This window comes from Lates calcarifer, unplaced genomic scaffold (assembly GCF_001640805.2).
Source record: "Lates calcarifer isolate ASB-BC8 unplaced genomic scaffold, TLL_Latcal_v3 _unitig_2006_quiver_642, whole genome shotgun sequence".
NCBI lineage: Eukaryota > Metazoa > Chordata > Actinopteri > Centropomidae > Lates > Lates calcarifer.
In genome coordinates, this window is record NW_026115916.1 from 127,388 (window position 1) to 144,345 (window position 16,958).

The following is a 16,958-nucleotide window of genomic DNA, read 5'->3' on the forward strand; positions in this document are numbered from 1 at the left end:
GGTGTTTGATTATTGATAATGATTATTTGGTTATTTGCTCTAACGAGGAAATAATGACTTCCTGTGGAGGAGCAGACTCATTAACAAAATAAAAGACCCTGAATATAAACTCTGTTGCGCAACCTGTGGCCCTGGCTCTGCTGGAGGTCAGATGATAATCAGGATGGGTCTCATCGTTATGTCATTTAAACTGACGAGCACTGCATCACTGCAGCAACCGTCTCCATGGCAACAGTGAACAAACCTCTGACTAGGGTGGTTTTTACGCCTGTTTGTTCAGCTGGTCGAGGGTTGTCACCACGGCAACAGAGTCAGAGAATGAATGTAACAGTCAGTAGAGACAGAAAAAACAGTTTCATCAGTGTGTTCATCATCATCATCATTAGTGACAGAGACACAGTGAACGTTTCCAGAGCAGAGTTTTATTAGAAACATGAGAATAAAGAGAGAACTGAAGGAAAACAGGAACTCATCTTTAGTGTTCAACGAATGAAAGAAACTCAACAAACAAACATCCACAGGTCAGAGACTTCGCACAAACCAAGTGGACAAACTTGTTTTCATACTGCACAGAGGATCATCACTGCTGAATCACTGTAGTCAGAAAATCAACCTGTTAGAAACCCCAAGCCTAACCCTAACCCTAACCCTAACCCAAACCCTAACCCTGACGCAACCCTAACTCAAACCCTAACCCTAACCCTAACCCCAACCCTAACCATGACCCTAACCCTAACCCTAACCCTGACGCAACCCTAACTCAAACCCTAAACCCTAACCCAACCTAACCCTAACCCTAACTCAAACCCTAACCCTAACCCTAACCCTAACCCTAACCTAACCCTAACCCTAACCTAACCCTGACGCAACCCTAAACTCAACCCTAACCTGCTGCAACCCTAACTCAAACCCTAACCCTAACCCTAACCCAACCCTAACCCTAACCCTAACCACCCTAACCCTAACCCTGACGCAACCCTAACTCAACCCTAACCCTAACCCTAACCCTAACCCAACCCTAACCCAACCCTGACGCAACCCTAACTCAAACCCTAACCCTAACCCCTAACCCTAACCCTGACGCAACCCTAACTCAAACCCTGACCCAACCCTAACCCTAACCCTAACCCTGACGCAACCCTAACTCAAACCCTAACCCTAACCCTAACCCAACCCTAACCCTAACCCTGACGCAACCCTAACTCAAACCCTAACCCTAACCCTAACCCTGACGCAACCCTAACTCAAACCCTAACCCTGCTGCAACCCTAACTCAAACACTAACCCTAACCCTAACCCTAACCCCAACCCTAACCCTAACCCTGACGCAACCCTAACTCAAACCCTAACCCTAACCCTAACCCCAACCCTAACCCTAACCCTGACGCAACCCTAACTCAAACCCTAACCCTAACCCCAACCCTAACCCTAACCCTGACGCAACCCTAACTCAAACCCTAACCCTAACCCTAACCCTGACGCAACCCTAACCCCAACCCTAACTCAAACCCTCACTGCAGCAACCGTCTCCATGGCAACAGTGAACAAACCTCTGACTAGGGTTGTTTTTATGCCTGTTTGTTCAGCTGGTGGAATGGTTGTCACCACGGCAACAGAGTCAGAGAATGAATGTAACAGTCAGTAGAGACAGAAAAAACAGTTTCATCAGTGTGTTCACCATCATCATTAGTGACAGAGACACAGTGAATGTTTCCAGAGCAGAGTTTTATTAGAAACATGAGAATAAAGAGAGAACTGAAGGAAAACAGGAACTCATCTTTAGTGTTCAACGAATGAAAGAAACTCAACAAACAAACATCCACAGGTCAGAGACTTCGCACAAACCAAGTGGACAAACTTGTTTTCATACTGCACAGAGGATCATCACTGCTGAATCACTGTAGTCAGAAAATCAACCTGTTAGAAACCCCAACCCTAACCCTGACCCTAACCCTGACTCAACCCTAACCCAACCCTAACCCTGACCAACCCTAACCCTGACGCAACCTTAACCCTGATGCAACCCTAACCCCAACCCTAACTCTAACCCTAACCCTAACCCTGACGCAACCCTAACCCCAACCCTAACTCAAACCCTGACTCAACCCTAACCCTAACCCTCAAATCCTAACCCTAACCCTGACCAACCCTAACCCCAACCCTAACTCAAACCCTGACTCAACCCTAACCCTGACCCAACCCTAACCCTGACGCAACCCTAACCCTGACCCAACCCTAACCCTGACCAACCCTAACCCTAACCCTGACCAACCCTAACCCCAACCCTAACCCTAACGCAACCCTAACCCCAACCCTAACTCAAACCCTGACCCAACCCTAACCCTAACCCTCAAATCCTAACCCTAACCCTGACCAACCCTAACCCCAACCCTAACTCAAACCCTGACCCAACCCTAACCCTGACCCGAACCCTGACGCAACCCTAACCCCCAACCCTGACTCAACCCTAACCCTGACCCAACCCTAACCCTGACTCAACCCTAATCCTGACCCAACCCTAACCCTACCTTTGTACAAACATCACTGACCTGACGACGCTTCAAACAGAGCTACTACAGAGACACTGAAAAGTCCCTGATGATCAGGGTTAGGGTTAGTCCAAGTTTCCATCAGAGTCTTGTTTTTCTTTGTTGATTGTCTGACTGGTGTCGTTTCAGCAGAGATGATCTGATCTCACATCAGTGACAGGATAAAGACATGAACAGACTCTGAGCCACTGAAGGAAAATCAAAACAACTTAAAGATGTAAACATCAGCAGAGAGAAACTCAAACCTGTGCAAAGCGTGACACCTGCTGGTGACAAACAGGAACACAACTGGTCTGTTACTGTATGAACCAGCTCGATAAGTTTAACATCATCTGACTGATTCAGATGTCTGCTGTCCAGCTTTAGACTTCTAAACCAGTTTTACAGACTTACTGGGAAAAATTCAACCATATCAACAACATAATACTAACACAGACTTGATCTTCACAGCAGCGTTCACTATCTTGCAGAAGTTCATGGAAAACAGTGGATTTCTGAAATCGATTTGTTGAGCCAGAAAATTAAAGAGCAGCAGTTCCTCCTGTCATCCTTCACAATAAAAAGGTGGTTAATGTTGACTGTTGCTTTATTTTAGTCAGTGGATCAGTTTTACCTGAAGCTGTGATGTGGCTGAAACATGTAAAACTAATGACTGTTTTTTTTTTTCAAATGAAGTTTTGTCCACTCACGACTCACGTTTCATCTCTTCATGTCTTCAAATGTCAGTTCTAACAAGTCAGAATATAACTTTGCGCAACAGAACTAAAACCCAGCAGGGTTTGAAGCTAACGTCACTACTGGCTGTTCCTGCTCTGAGATGCTGCTGCTGATTGGCTGACAGGTGACTGTAGGCAGCAAATGCAAAACAAAACAGTAAACATAATGCAGGCAGGTGAGTTGAGGACAGGTGAGATCAGGCAGCGCTGGAGACAGCAAGTTTCTTCAGGTGATCCATGAACACCTGCAGACTGACGTCGTCTGTCAGAATGGGAGCTCCAGACTCCTGCACACAGAACAGGTTTCACATCAGTACTGACACTGGTCTGAAACTAAAAGTCAAAGCATTCGGCGTAATGTTTCAAGGTGAGGGTCGTACCTGTCCCCAGGCGTACATGTTGTTGTGGGTCTGGGAGGGGTTCACTTTGGAGAGCAGGAAACGAGCCTGGAAAACATCATGAGTCAAACTGTTTGTGAAAATGAAATGAAGTCACTCAACAGTCAGAGCTCAAACACACTGAGCAGTTTATACAGTATAAATGACGATGCACTGTGTGTAAGTGATGTTGAATCGTGTACAGTGATGTGATGTGTTATAAGTGATCCAGTATAGCGCACTATACTGATAAGACATGGAGATGACGATTTTGTCTTCCTGTGTCACCTTATGAGACTGTGAACGTTTAAGAATCATTAGATCCCAATAATGTTTATATGACATCTTTGATGTCTTATTATACTATGACATTTTTAATGCTATACTATGAAAATGTCATGAAAATGTCAAAAAATTTCATATTTTCATGACTTATTTTATGTCTTATTATACTACATTTCCAACAACATATATCATGACGTTTTTTTATGACATCATACTATGACATTTATTTTTTATGATATAGATGTATACATATAAAGATATATAGAAAGAAAAAACATAGATAGATAGACCCTAACCGTCTATCTATGTATCTATCTAAAGTGTATATATTGACAAAACATTAAAACATATATTAATGAAAAAATACATGTTAATGTATCAGTACGTAAATCAATATGTATATTATTTGTGTTTCTTTGTCTTTTTTTATTTTATTTTTTAAAATGATTGTTTTGGGGTTTTTTGCATTTATTAGCCCAGTGGAGAGAGACAGGAAACAGGGAGAGAGAGTACGGGAATGACATGCAGCAAAGGTCTGACCAGATCAGGAGTCGAGCCGGAGTCCAGCTGCTCAGGGAACTGAGGCCCATGTGGTACGCGCCCTAAACATTCGCCCATCGGGGGGCGCCCTGTGTTTTTTGTCTTAAGTGATGTATTTATAAATAAATTAAAATAAATAGTTTTTACAGTGTGTTGATTTGTAATACACACACTGAGGTACAGTGTATTGTGATGTGCTTTATATATCGAGCTAAGGAACATATATTCATGTGTAGTACACGTATGTACTGATGTAGTGCTGATGTGTGTATCTAATAATGTAAAGTGTATATATATCTGTGTGCGTTAGCGCCCTCACCTGGCTGCCTCCGTGCTCAGTGTCGATGTATCTCGGCATGGGGAAGCGAGTGTGCAGCAGCTCCTGGGCGTCGTCCACTGGAGCCTGGAGCAGGTGTTTGAAGTTTTCATACTCTGGCATGTCCTGATACCCAGCCTTCCTCCACTGAGCTACAGTCTGACAGTAACAGATTACAGATTACACACGTTACCTCCACTGAGCTACAGTCTAACAGTAACAGATTACAGTGTATTTCTGACTCAGTCCTGTGGATCTAGAGTCTCCAGAGTCCTTATATCTAAACAAACCAGCTCCAGCCTCAGTTTAGGTCTACAGAGCGACATGAGATCAGATCTGTTGGTTCTGGTTCATTCTGTCAGTGAAGCTGATGAGTGTCTGTACCTCTCCATGGTAAATGAGGATCTGGAAGAAGGTGTCCATCAGAAGGATTCGGTCTGGCAGGATGCTGCTGCTGTCCAACAGGACGGGCTGAAACACACAATCACTCTGATCAATCTCTCTGACTGATAGAAGGATCATTTACTGCGAATACAGCTGATGTCACTACAGGTGTGCACAGGTGTGTGTAAATACCTCAGGTGGTCCGTTGAATGAATAGGCGTAGAGCACAGGTTGGATCATGATGAGAGCCTGGGTCAGGTCCTGTCTGTTGAACTGATGTCTGTAATACGAACTCTCGTCTGGACTGTTGTTGAACACCTGAAGGAACGGAGAGCGCCGCAGGTGGAACATGAACTGGAACACAAACACAGACGGTCAGATACAGGAAGTGAGGCAGGTCACACGTAACCTTCAGGTGGAGCAGAGTATTATGGGATGTCACCTGAGGGTAGAGGGAGAAGGTCTCGGAGAACCTGAAGGAGTTTGGGTCATCTTTATGATAATCTCCAAACTTCTGACACTGAACAGAAACAAACACATGAACACATCAGTTTCAGATCCTCTGAGTCCAGATCCGGGTTTTAGTCCTGGTCCTCGTACCAGTCTGATGAGCTGTCTGTCCAACCACCGCAGGACGTCAGGCCCCTCCTCAGTCTCCGCACGGTACACTGCCAGCCTCGCCATCAAGATGGCCGCCGCCTCCTGATCGAAGGACGCCGCGATGCTCTGAATCTGAGTCTGAGCATCAGCCCAGCTGAGGGGAAAGGGGAGGGAGTGAGGAGGGGGAGAGAGGAGAGAAGAAGAGGGGAAGGGAAGGAGAGGGGAAGGAGTAAAGGAAGAGGAGGCGGAGGAAAAGATGAGGGGGAGGAAGAGAAGATGATGGGGGGGGGGGGGGTTACTGTCACATCACAGTTACACCTGTAAAAGATAAACTTCTCCTCACTGTGACCTTTATAAACACCATCAACAACCTTCACACGTCTCCATGGAAACGATTCAGTATCACAAGCAGTCTCACAGACTTTACGTGAAGTCAGTGAACACATCACCGGGCGGTGCAAGTGGAGGTGTGTGTGCTCTTACTTCCTGGCGGTGGTGGTGACTCTGATCCGTCTCTGTCCTGATGAGTGCTGGTACTGAGTCACGAACTGGATCGCCCCCCGGCCACCCTGAGGGATCGGAGCGTTGTGCTGCAACAGGAAGAACAATCTGGATCAATAATCAATCTGATCAGGAAACTGAGGGAACATTTGATTCTACAGTTGTGTATCTGTGCTGAGTCTGTTTTCATGTTGTTGTTTATTATTGTTTGTTGTGTTTCCAAACAATAATCCACTGGTGCATTATGGGTAAGAACAAAATGCTCGTAGCAGACGTGCATCAGTGTTTTCCTTTGTTTTGTTGTTGTCTCATGTTTTAATAAACTGCAATAAAATCAATCAGCTGAGACTTCCTGATAACCCTTTCACAATAATAGTCTCAGAGAGCTCAGTCTGGTGGTTTTACCCACTGGTCTGACTCTGACTGAAGAACATTAGAACCTCTTCACTGTTCTCTGGACAACATGAAGCCCAGAAACAGTCTACACCTGGCCTACACCTGGTCTGAAACACCAGCTTCACCCTGATCACATCAGGTCTGAATAAATGTGAGTCATAAATCTAACATGACACAAACTGGGTCAGAATCCTGCTATGATTGGCTGCTTCACACCTGAGCCCTCAGAGGTCTGAGGTTCAGCAGCAGGATGATGATGATTACACACCTGCACACCTGTTATTACCAGAGTCAGGCCGTGTGACACGTGAGCGCGCGCACACACACACACACACACACACACACACACACACACACACACAGTTATCTGCTGACTGTAATGTCAACAGTACCTGAGCATCCAATATCCTGTGTGTGTGTGTGTGTGTGTCCTGTCATCATCATCTCAGCAGGTGACTGACAGGTGCACCATGGCAACGCTGCCTCTGGAGACACACACACACACACACACACACACACACACACACACACACACAGAGGCTCAGCAGGACACGCCTCCCTCAGTCCGTCCTCAGACTCAGAGCTGATCAGACTGATGGTCTCAGATCAGATTTAAACGACAACTGTGAAGATCAAAGAAATCATCAATCGACAGCAGCAACATCTGCCGATCATCTGGTTTGACCTTTGACCTCTGATTGGCTGTTGGGCTCTGTTGCCTCTGAAAAACGAGAGGATTCATGATGTGACTTGTTCCCAGGACTTCCTCAGACTGTGGTTCCTCTGCTGGATTCTCCCTTTCCTGGACAGGTTCAGACTCAAAGCTGATCACATCTCCGTGGTGACAGAGATCAAACCGGCCGGTCTGTTTATATCAGAACAACACAGGTCTGTTGTTACTGTCAGGTTTCTAAGGACACATTCTGAAACGATCGGCCTGGACGAGCTGCAGTGAAGAGGCGAGCAGCAGCTGTAACAGATCTGCTGTTCTTCTGTGACTCATCTAACCTTAAACCATGCTGATCACATCTCTGTGGTGACTGAGGTCTGTTTATACCAGGTCTGGACCTCAGGCGTCCACAGTCCGGTGTCGTCAGCGTCGGGTTCAGACGACCTGATTCGAAGAGATTTGAACTTCGTCTTGGAGCCAAAGGAAGCACTTCACTCCTGAAACAGCAGTGAGACTCATAACCTCAGGTTTCTCTCAACAGTCGTCAAGCGTTGAAAAGTAATTATATGATTTTAATTGTTTCACAAGCTGCAACAGCAGAAATAAGGATAAGAAATCTGAGAAACAAGTTTGAATAGAAACTTTGATGTCAGTTTCTCCACAGAGCGCTGAGCAGGAGGTGGAGGACATTTCACTCGTCTACTTTCTGCATGTTTATGAAGGAGATCTGTTGTCCAGGATATCTTCACATGTTCAGAGCAAGACGAACATTATCACCACACGTCTTTGCTGCAGTTTCACCTCCTGCCTTTTACTGTTCCATCCAGGTGAATTATTGTATTTCCTGCCTGAGGTGTGACAGGTATCATTACCAAACACTCTCCATTAAATGTGACTAAATGAATCTCAACAAACTAACACTGGGATCCATCTTTATTTCTGTTTCTCTCCAGATGTGACTGTGGTCAGTTGCTCCCAGCCTGACGAGCAGGACGCAAATCACACAGATTATCAAATTACCTCTCGTTTCTAGAGCTTTCACCCATATCTCATGGCCTTCTTCAGTAGATGGAGTTGATCAGTTGTCGTGGAGATAGTCCGGTTGTTAAAATGTGATTACACATGTTGACTTGAAAGTTGGGAGTTTTCTCAGAGCAGCACCTGGTGGACATTAGAGGAACTGCAGCACAACGGTTTCCTGCTGCTTCTGGACAGTAAGGTTGTATAAAAGAGTCCTCTCATGTCCCGTTTGAGCTGTGACGTAATCAGTGACACACTTCCTGTCCTGTGAAGATGGTGAACGCTCTGAGGACGCTGTACGCCGCTCTGATGGCTCTGTCCAGCATGGCCTCCGTCTGTGGGAACCTCCTCCTCCTGGTTGTGCTCCTCCTGAACAAGGAGCTTCGGTCCGACACGCTGGGCCTTGTCCTGAGCTTCAGCCTCAGCGACCTGGCCCTTGGACTCTCCACCATCCCCTTCGGAGCCCACAACAGCCTCTCCCAGCCCTCTGGATATCCCAGCGAGGGCGCCTTCTGTCAGGGCAACGGCTTCATCTTCCTCCTCCTGCAGACTTCCTCCATCCACTCGCTCACCTGGGCGACTGTGGACAAGTTCACGGAGATCTGCTTCGCCCTCAGCTACCGCAGCATCTGGACGGCCGGCCGGAGCCGGGTGGTGCTGGTCCTGGTCTGGCTGTTCTGTCTGGTCGCCGCCACCCTGCCCCTGCTGGGGTTCGGCAGCTACGTCTACAGCGAGTCGAGGTTCCTCTGCTGTCCCAGCTTCACACCTGAGAACAGGTACTTTGTGGTGCTGTGGATGCTGCTGGGAATCGTGGCACCGATCTTCACCATGTGCTCTCTGTATGGATACATCGTCTACGTGGCCAGGAAACAGGCCCGGAGGGGAACCTTCATGTGCAATGAGCTGCACTGCTTCTATGTCCCTGCCAACAATTACCTGAGGAGCTCCATTGTCATGGTTACAACCTCAGGTGAGTTCATGCTCTGTTCTGATTGGTCCCTGGCATGACCTACCTGCCCCTTCTGTCTTTACAAACTAAAACAATTTGTCCTAACTTTGTTCAAAATCTCTCATTTTTTAAAAGTCCAGAGATCCCAGTCCCAGTGTGTCTAAAATTAATAAGTAGTCATGTTGAATATTATTTGAAGGTACTTGGTGAAGATCAAAGTATTAATCAGGAAATGGTTAGATTACAGTACAGGTTATTAATCATCTTATTTCATTGTAGTACATTTCTGCCTTAATGCCTAAGTTATTCTTTAACGTAAAGAACCTTGCAGTAAAATGTTTCAGAAAAACTTACATTATACGTATTTAACAAAAGTTCCATGGATCGTGTTCTAGTAAGATTTTTGATCTGCTCCTGTTTTAATCAGCTGCTGCAACAAACTCAAAACCACCATCTATTGTCTTTATAGATTAGGTCTAATGGTCATTTCCAAGCACAGAGTCATGAAACAATCACCAACACATTCTCTGATTATTATCAGCTGCTCTTTTGTTCATTGTTAAGCTACAGGATGTTTCACATTAAAAGTCTATATGTGTTAGAGTCCCTTTCTTCCCTGAAAACCTTTAATGTGAAACATCTGCGCAGGAAGTGTGATTCAGTGACAGGAACTTAACAGTAGTAGATGATGAGAAGCTGAGAGGTGAATGTATCCACAGCGCTCCTAAACATCCGCAGACATCATCAACGGATGTTGACAGAACATGTATGAGAACATGAAACTGGTCATAAACCAATGCAAACAACAGAGTCATGTGTCAGTGTTTAATGACTCTCATTACAGTGACACACAGTCATAACATGCTGCTCCCGACCTCTACAGCTACTCCAGACCTTTACAACTAGTCCCCACACCTCTACAACTATTCCTGACCTCTAGAACTAGTCCCCACACCTCTACAAGTAGTCCTGGCCTATACAACAATTCCAGACCTCTACAACTAGTCCTCAGACCTCTACAACTTGTCCTCAGTCTTCTACAACTACTCCTCAGACTGTTTCACTGTTTGGTTCTGATTTGGTCGTCTGGTGAAAGCTCTTGTTCTTGTTCTCAGTGTGTTTGCTGGTCTGCTGGCTGCCATACATCTCAGTGTGTTTGTATGAGACGTTCAGCGGTCAGCAGAGTCCGGCTGTGACCTCCGCCCTCTCTGCCTGGCTGGTTCTGACCAGCGCTGCCCTCAACCCCTGGATCACCTGCATGACGCAGACGTACGTAAGACTCAGCAAATGCAAAGGCTGTAAACAGTCTATGCTGCTTCATGTGAGGTGGTTCCATCACAGAGTATTAGTTAGATTTGCTGTGAAAGAACCATTCAAACTCCCGTCTGTCTGTTCATGTGTCTCCAGTAGGTACAGGGCAGCAGTGCGTCAGAGCATCGGCAGGTTTATTCGAAGGTGTCCATGTTCTGGGACATGCCCACAGAGCTCCACCCTCCACCTGCACACAACCAATTGCATCAGCGTGACGACGACGTCAACACGTCCTCTGTCATCTCCAAAAACACCGGTACCAACAGCACCATGACCAATGTGATCCACAGCCACCACTGTGACATCTTCATTAGACAGAAACATCTGCCGTATCTACAGGAACAGGCCGAACTGTGACCGTTAGAGTGCATTTTAGGAAATATAGTTCCTCCTTCCATTTTTAGTTCATTTGATTTAAAGACAATCCTTCTCCACTACATTCAAAAAATTGATTCCAGAGGAGATAACAAAGACAGTTAGCTGACACCTGCATCTTCTCCTCTGAAGTTAATACTCTCTTTACTTTCACACCTCCACCCACCTGGATCAACACTGCATCAACCCCAACCCCTACATTTCAGCTTCAGAGAGGATATTTCACACACTGTTCAATAATGACAGACTTAGTGAAACTATTGTAATAAAGTGACTATTGATGTAATTTATTGAATCAAAATGTGGATTTAATGTTAAGTTACTGGTGAATCTCACTGTGACCAACTGGAGCTGTAAAAGCCAAATAAATCTCAACCACAGCAGTTTAACATGTAAGGAAACTGAAAACTCAGGTTGTAATAAGTATTTATATAATAATAATCACAATAAATGGATATAACATGGTCTCACATGGTGTCAGTCAACATGGTGCTTTTTTGTCTCGATTGTTCAGATAAATTTTAAAAACCTTTATCATTTCCTACTCCTTCTGTTTATGTGCAAATTACTGTTCCCAGAACTCTATGAGTCCAGACCTCTATGAGTCCAGACCTCTACAGGTCCAGACCTCTGTGAGTCCAGACCTGTGTGAGTCCAGACCTCTACAACGAGTCCCCAGATCTTCGCAGATTTTCCTTTCCTGCTCCCTCTGTTGATGTGTAAACTGAGGTTTGTTTATATTGTGATTTTCTATTCATTAACCATTTGTTTATTATCAGTATTGTCAATCACTGAGCAGCTTCAGACTGATCTCAGAGCAGCTGTTGACCTGTAATAAACCAAACTTGAGTCTGTATACACGTCAGAGGTCAGGTGATCGTACCTGGTTGACGACCTCAAAGTAAAGAGCCAACGTGGTGCTGGGATCCAAACCGCAGATCTTCCACTGACACGTTCCTCCGGTACCGATCTCCTGTAACACACGTTAGAGCACACCTGTACAACTGTCCTGTAGAAGCAACTGTATTCAAAGGTCAGTAGTGTGTTGGTGGTTACGTACATTCTCAGAGACACAGGGTCCTTTAGCGTTCAGAGACACACAGGGTCCAATCGCCCCCGACACTTTGATTTCCCTGGACGTCTAAGAGAGAAAACACTGCAGTTAATTGACCTGAGACACAGGTGAGCTGGGGTGCGCGGCCTCTGTGTTCTCTGTCTTTGTACCTTGACCTCCAGAGTGGCGGCGAAGGCCATTTTAAAAGATCCCTGGACGTCTTTGGTGAAAACTCTCTGGAAGGTTTGTTTAAACAGAGATGTATTGAAGGAGTCCGCCATCACCATGTAGCCTCTGTAAACACACACACACACACACACACATTAACATCACAGAGGCAGTGTTATTATGTTGATTTTATACATTGTTGTTTTATTGCTTATTGTACAGTGTCCTAAATAAAATGTATTATTATTATTATTATCTGTGTGAAACTATCTGCTCTTACAGCTGTCGTCACTGTCAGTCAGATACAACAAATACTGACCTGGAAATCTGTGTGTGTGTGTGTGTGTGTGTACCCAGTGTAGTTGGCACAGCACTTCATCTCCAGCAGGCCGGTCTGATCAAGGGCGCAGGCATAGATGTCGATGATGTGACCGTTGGTGGACGCTCGGTTTGCCAGAGACTCGTAGTGCTGACACACACACACACACAGACAGTGATAAGATTAATACCTGACTCCAGTCCATCTGTGACCTCTGACCTCTTAGGACAGGGTCCAGAAGTCCAGAAGAAAATTTTTTTCACTGTTTAACGACTGTGTTCATTGTGTTTTTAGGTTCAGGTTCCTTCAGTGTTGATGGATCAGGAGCTGGATCCTCCTCAGAGGTCTCCTCCTCTCCAAACAAACAGAGCAGCTGATTCAAACCAGTAAAACTCAGAATAAAACAGTTTGATGTTAAAAGTGGATGTTTCTCTGTGAGGATCAGGACGTGGAGAGCGGCTGTTTGCTCAGCTTGTTGCTCTGATCACTGAAGATCCAGACGTCTGACGACTAAATCCTTCATCTGGTTTCAGATCAGAGTCAGAACGTTAGAAACAGAGACAGTGACTTGAAACAGAGAGAAAGTGGTTGACTGAAATTTTTTTTAATGTCCTGCCATCAGCTGACAGTCTGTGCTTATGGAAAACCTTGTCAGGATAAAAGTAAGTAAACTAAGAAGCGGAAAAGTGTGGATCTAACCAGAGTTTTTCTCCTATTTACTAATAATAATAATAATGAACTTAATTCATTCAGCACGTTTCTCAACAAAACTAAGAAAATCTGACAATTAAAAAAATACACAAAAACACAATGACAGTAATGTAAAATATAAGATCACAGTGTGAACATTAAATCATGATGTTTAAACTCTGAGCTTCAGAGTCAGTGTAACAGGGAGAGGATGTTGCTGCTGAGTCACTCACCTTGGTGGCTTTCTTCATGAACTTGGCGTTGTCCTTCTCGATGTCATGCCAGGACCTGATTGGCGTCTTCAGTTCATCTCCCACCACCATGCCGGGACCCTGTGTTGCTGGGCCACCGATAAATGTCATGATCCGAGCGCCGGTGTTCGGGAAGGTGCACTGTGGGAAAAAAACCCCTAATGAGATTCTGTGACGACCCACACAATGCTGAGATCCACCTCCACCCCCTGCTCACCTCCAGCAGGCCAACGGCGATGGACATGGCGACGCCCAGCGAGCGTAGAGGCCTCTTCCCCTGAGTGACGGGCCAGGGGTCACGCTGCAGCTCCCCCAACAGGTCAGTCAGGTTCATGTCGATCTTCTGCACTGGCTGCAGGAACCTGAGAACGAAAACACAGAGTCTGACTCCCACCAGTACAACAACACAGGTGTGTGTGTGTGTGTGTGTGTGTGTGTGTTTTACCTGTTGGACAGAGGCTGTTGGGCAGTCTGAGGTCCTCGTCCCTGTGTGGCTGAAGGTTTGGTCAAACCGAGCATCTCCTGCAAAGATTCACAAGTGGTTAACACTGGTAACGACTACTACTATATGTTACAGCGTTAGTTAGTCCCGTTAACTACTATCATACCATAACTGACTACCATGTCAGTTAGTGTTAGTTAGTCCTGTTAACTACCTGCAGTTGCTTGGCGTTCAGGTCCTTGGTCCCCCTGAAGACGTAGCTCTTGGAGATCCCCTCACAGCCGAGCTCATGGACCTGGACCATGCGTCCGAAGGTGATGAGTCCGACCAGCGCGGTGGGAGGCAGCAGAGACAGGGACATCTGCAGAGACTCCTTCAGAGCCTGCAGGTCCTCGTCTTCCATACAGGTGTCCACCACATACAGGAAGACCAGGGGCATCTGAGGACCCCGCTGAGGACAGAGACCAGACCGGGTTACACGTCTGACCATGGGTCCGTCTCAGTCAGAACCTGTCTGTGAGTCTTACCTGGACCACATACTCAATGGTGGAGAACTGAGGCAGCAGCTCAGCAGGTTGGTTCACCTCAGAGATCCCAGCGTAGGACGGAGGAAACTGACACAACAAACACAACAAACACACAACAACGCAAACTGTTAACACACACAGGCACTGCTCTCTCTGTGAGGACCAGTTCATCCAGCTGTGTCTGCCTCAGTTTGACGACTACCAGAGAAAATCAGATGAGGTCATGCAGAAAAGGTCAAAATAAAATGAGAATTAAGTTAAAATGTAAAACAAAAGTCAAAGAATCACAAAATTAATTTAAATTAATTTTAATTTATTAAAATAAATTAATAAGATTTAAAAGAATCACAATATTAACTTCATAACTTCAATATTAACTTCAGTTAAATCACTTTCATCAAACAGCAGAGCAGATTTAGGTCACATTAGCGCTGGTCCTCACCTGTGTACAGGTAAATCTGTGTGTACCGTACCTGATTCCTCTGGTAGCAGAAGTTACAGGCCCACAGTTTGGCTCTGTAGTCCACCTGGCTGAAAAACACACAGACAGACAGGTGTTAGACAGGTGACAGACAGGTGATAAACAGACAGGTGATAAGACAAGGTGATAGGTAGTGTAAATGTGTTGGACAGGGAGATGTGTGGTGCACAGGTCTGTGATTTGCAGTGACCCCTGACCTCTGACCCTCTGTCAGTGATGTCACACAGGTGTGCAGTGATACATACCAGAGCGGGTTGAGGACGGCGCGGCAGGTGGCCCGGCTGCAGAGAACTGGTTCATACTGGATCGGGGGCAGGTCCGGTCTCTCCTTCAGGGGGGTGAAGAGAGCCGCCACCGGCACCACCATCCGGGTCGCCTCCAACCGGCTGGAGGGCCAGACGTTCCAGCTGAACCGCACGCCGTCACGCTCCTCGTTCTGAGCAATGTACTCTGGGAAAGTCGCCATGGCAACGCAGGGACACGGGGGGTCAAATACACTGTCAGGTAAAACCTGGGGGGCGGGGGGGTTATTAATTAATGCTGTTACAAAAATAAAATATGGGTTTGAGACTGAGGCTGCACACACTGTTCTCATATTTACAGAATTTATAATATTCTATTTCTAATATTTTGTAACATTTCTAATATTTTTTAAATACAATTTCTAATATTTCGATTTTTTATAAAATTTCTAATATTTCTATTAGCATCAGATGTTTTTCTCAATTTCTAACAGTCAGAATATTTTGTCATAGTGTTACAAAAATTCACAGAAATAAATCACAATAAAGTCAAAACAAATCCACAGTTCCTGATGTGAACTAAAGTTTCTTTGTTCTCTCTGGAGAATGAACCCATTAGTTTTAATGACTGTTGTCTTTAGCGCCACCATCAGGACAAACTCTTCAAAATGCTTAGATGAAACTTTAGAGTTTGAACCCGAGTCTCAGCATCAGGATGTTTTTGTCTTTCTAGAAGAATTAGTCAATAAATCAATAAGTCGGCTGACAGAGACTGAGTCTCTGGTTCAGGCTCTGAAATGTGAATAAGAGTTCATCATGAACCAGCTGCAGCTTCATTTTCATTCTCTCTCACTCAATTTAATGTTAATATCCAAGTCTCTCCTTCGGGACAAACCAGCTCCACTGACATGATCCAACATGTCTGAGGTTGAACTGTAGTTTCTGACTTTACATTAAACTGATCGCGGCTTTTAAAAAAGAGTTTTTTTAATCAAACCTGTCAGCTTTAAACAACATCAGTTCATCACACAAACACAGTTCACAGGAAACATCACTGAACAGTGAACATATCACATGTTGTTAAAGACCACAGAAACTGAACAGAGTTTGGTTTGAGCACTGAGGATTCAAGAGTTCAGTGTTTTTAATCCAGATCACAGCTCTGACTTCACCCAAGAAACATTTACCATCATCATCATGCAAACTGAGCTGAGGCCACCAACCAGACTCAAACACATTTCACATGTCCTGATCCAGTACTTCCACTCTGACCTCACTGATCAATCAGGTGATCAATCAGACTGATCAATGATCAATGACATCAGCTCATTCATCAGGTGATATTTACAGTCCATTCTGATTCAACCATAGCTGCTGACGTCAGATTCCTGTATGTCAGCACAGGTAACGGTACAGGTAACTGTAACGATACCAAACAGTAGCTCAGAGTTTCTCTCTGCAGGCTGAGCTCAGTTAGCCTCACAGATAACAGCAGCTAACTCCGCAGGTAAACTGCAGCGTCATTCACGTCACACGGGTGACAGGTCCAGGACTAACAGAGGTGAGACCTGACAGAGTCCAGGTGAGGCTGAAGGTCTGTCAGGTCCAGGTGAGCGCTTGTGTGAAAGTGAACCGGGCACTTACCGCCGCTCCGCCGCCGCCGCTGCTCCGCACTGACAACGAAGCAAAACAACATGGCGGCGGTCCGGCGCCACGTCAGAACACAGAGAGAACACACAGAGGTCTCACTCTGACAGATATCCAGGGACCACAGCCCCAATTAAACTACAACTCC

At 45.5% G+C, this 16,958-nt stretch overlaps 2 protein-coding genes across 3 annotated transcripts; one reads left to right on the forward strand and one right to left on the reverse strand.

Moving 5' to 3' along the window:
* Positions 1–1,710: 1,710 nt before the first annotated feature.
* On the reverse strand, positions 1,711–16,895 carry sec23a (Sec23 homolog A, coat complex II component). 2 transcript variants are annotated; one of them, XM_018688785.2, is made up of 21 exons: positions 16,808–16,895; positions 15,167–15,432; positions 14,914–14,971; positions 14,441–14,527; positions 14,128–14,364; positions 13,917–13,993; positions 13,689–13,833; positions 13,454–13,612; positions 12,565–12,680; positions 12,214–12,337; positions 12,050–12,130; positions 11,873–11,962; positions 6,251–6,357; positions 5,768–5,921; positions 5,610–5,687; positions 5,360–5,521; positions 5,168–5,254; positions 4,787–4,942; positions 3,646–3,711; positions 2,484–3,552; positions 1,711–2,007 (listed from the first exon to the last, which is right to left on the reverse strand). In XM_018688785.2, exons 2-20 carry the CDS (start codon positions 15,385–15,387, stop codon positions 3,463–3,465), a joined length of 2,295 nt encoding a protein of 764 aa, XP_018544301.1. In that variant the 5' UTR covers positions 15,388–15,432; positions 16,808–16,895; the 3' UTR covers positions 1,711–2,007; positions 2,484–3,462. The 2 variants fall into 2 exon arrangements, with proteins under 2 accessions (XP_018544301.1, XP_018544300.1); XM_018688784.2 differs by having other exon boundaries at positions 15,167–15,371; positions 16,808–16,883.
* LOC127139651 (adenosine receptor A3) lies at positions 6,367–11,866 on the forward strand. The gene has a single exon (XM_051067784.1). The coding sequence runs from the start codon at positions 8,628–8,630 to the stop codon at positions 9,360–9,362; it is 735 nt and encodes a 244-aa protein (XP_050923741.1). The 5' UTR covers positions 6,367–8,627; the 3' UTR covers positions 9,363–11,866.
* Positions 16,896–16,958: the final 63 nt, after the last annotated feature.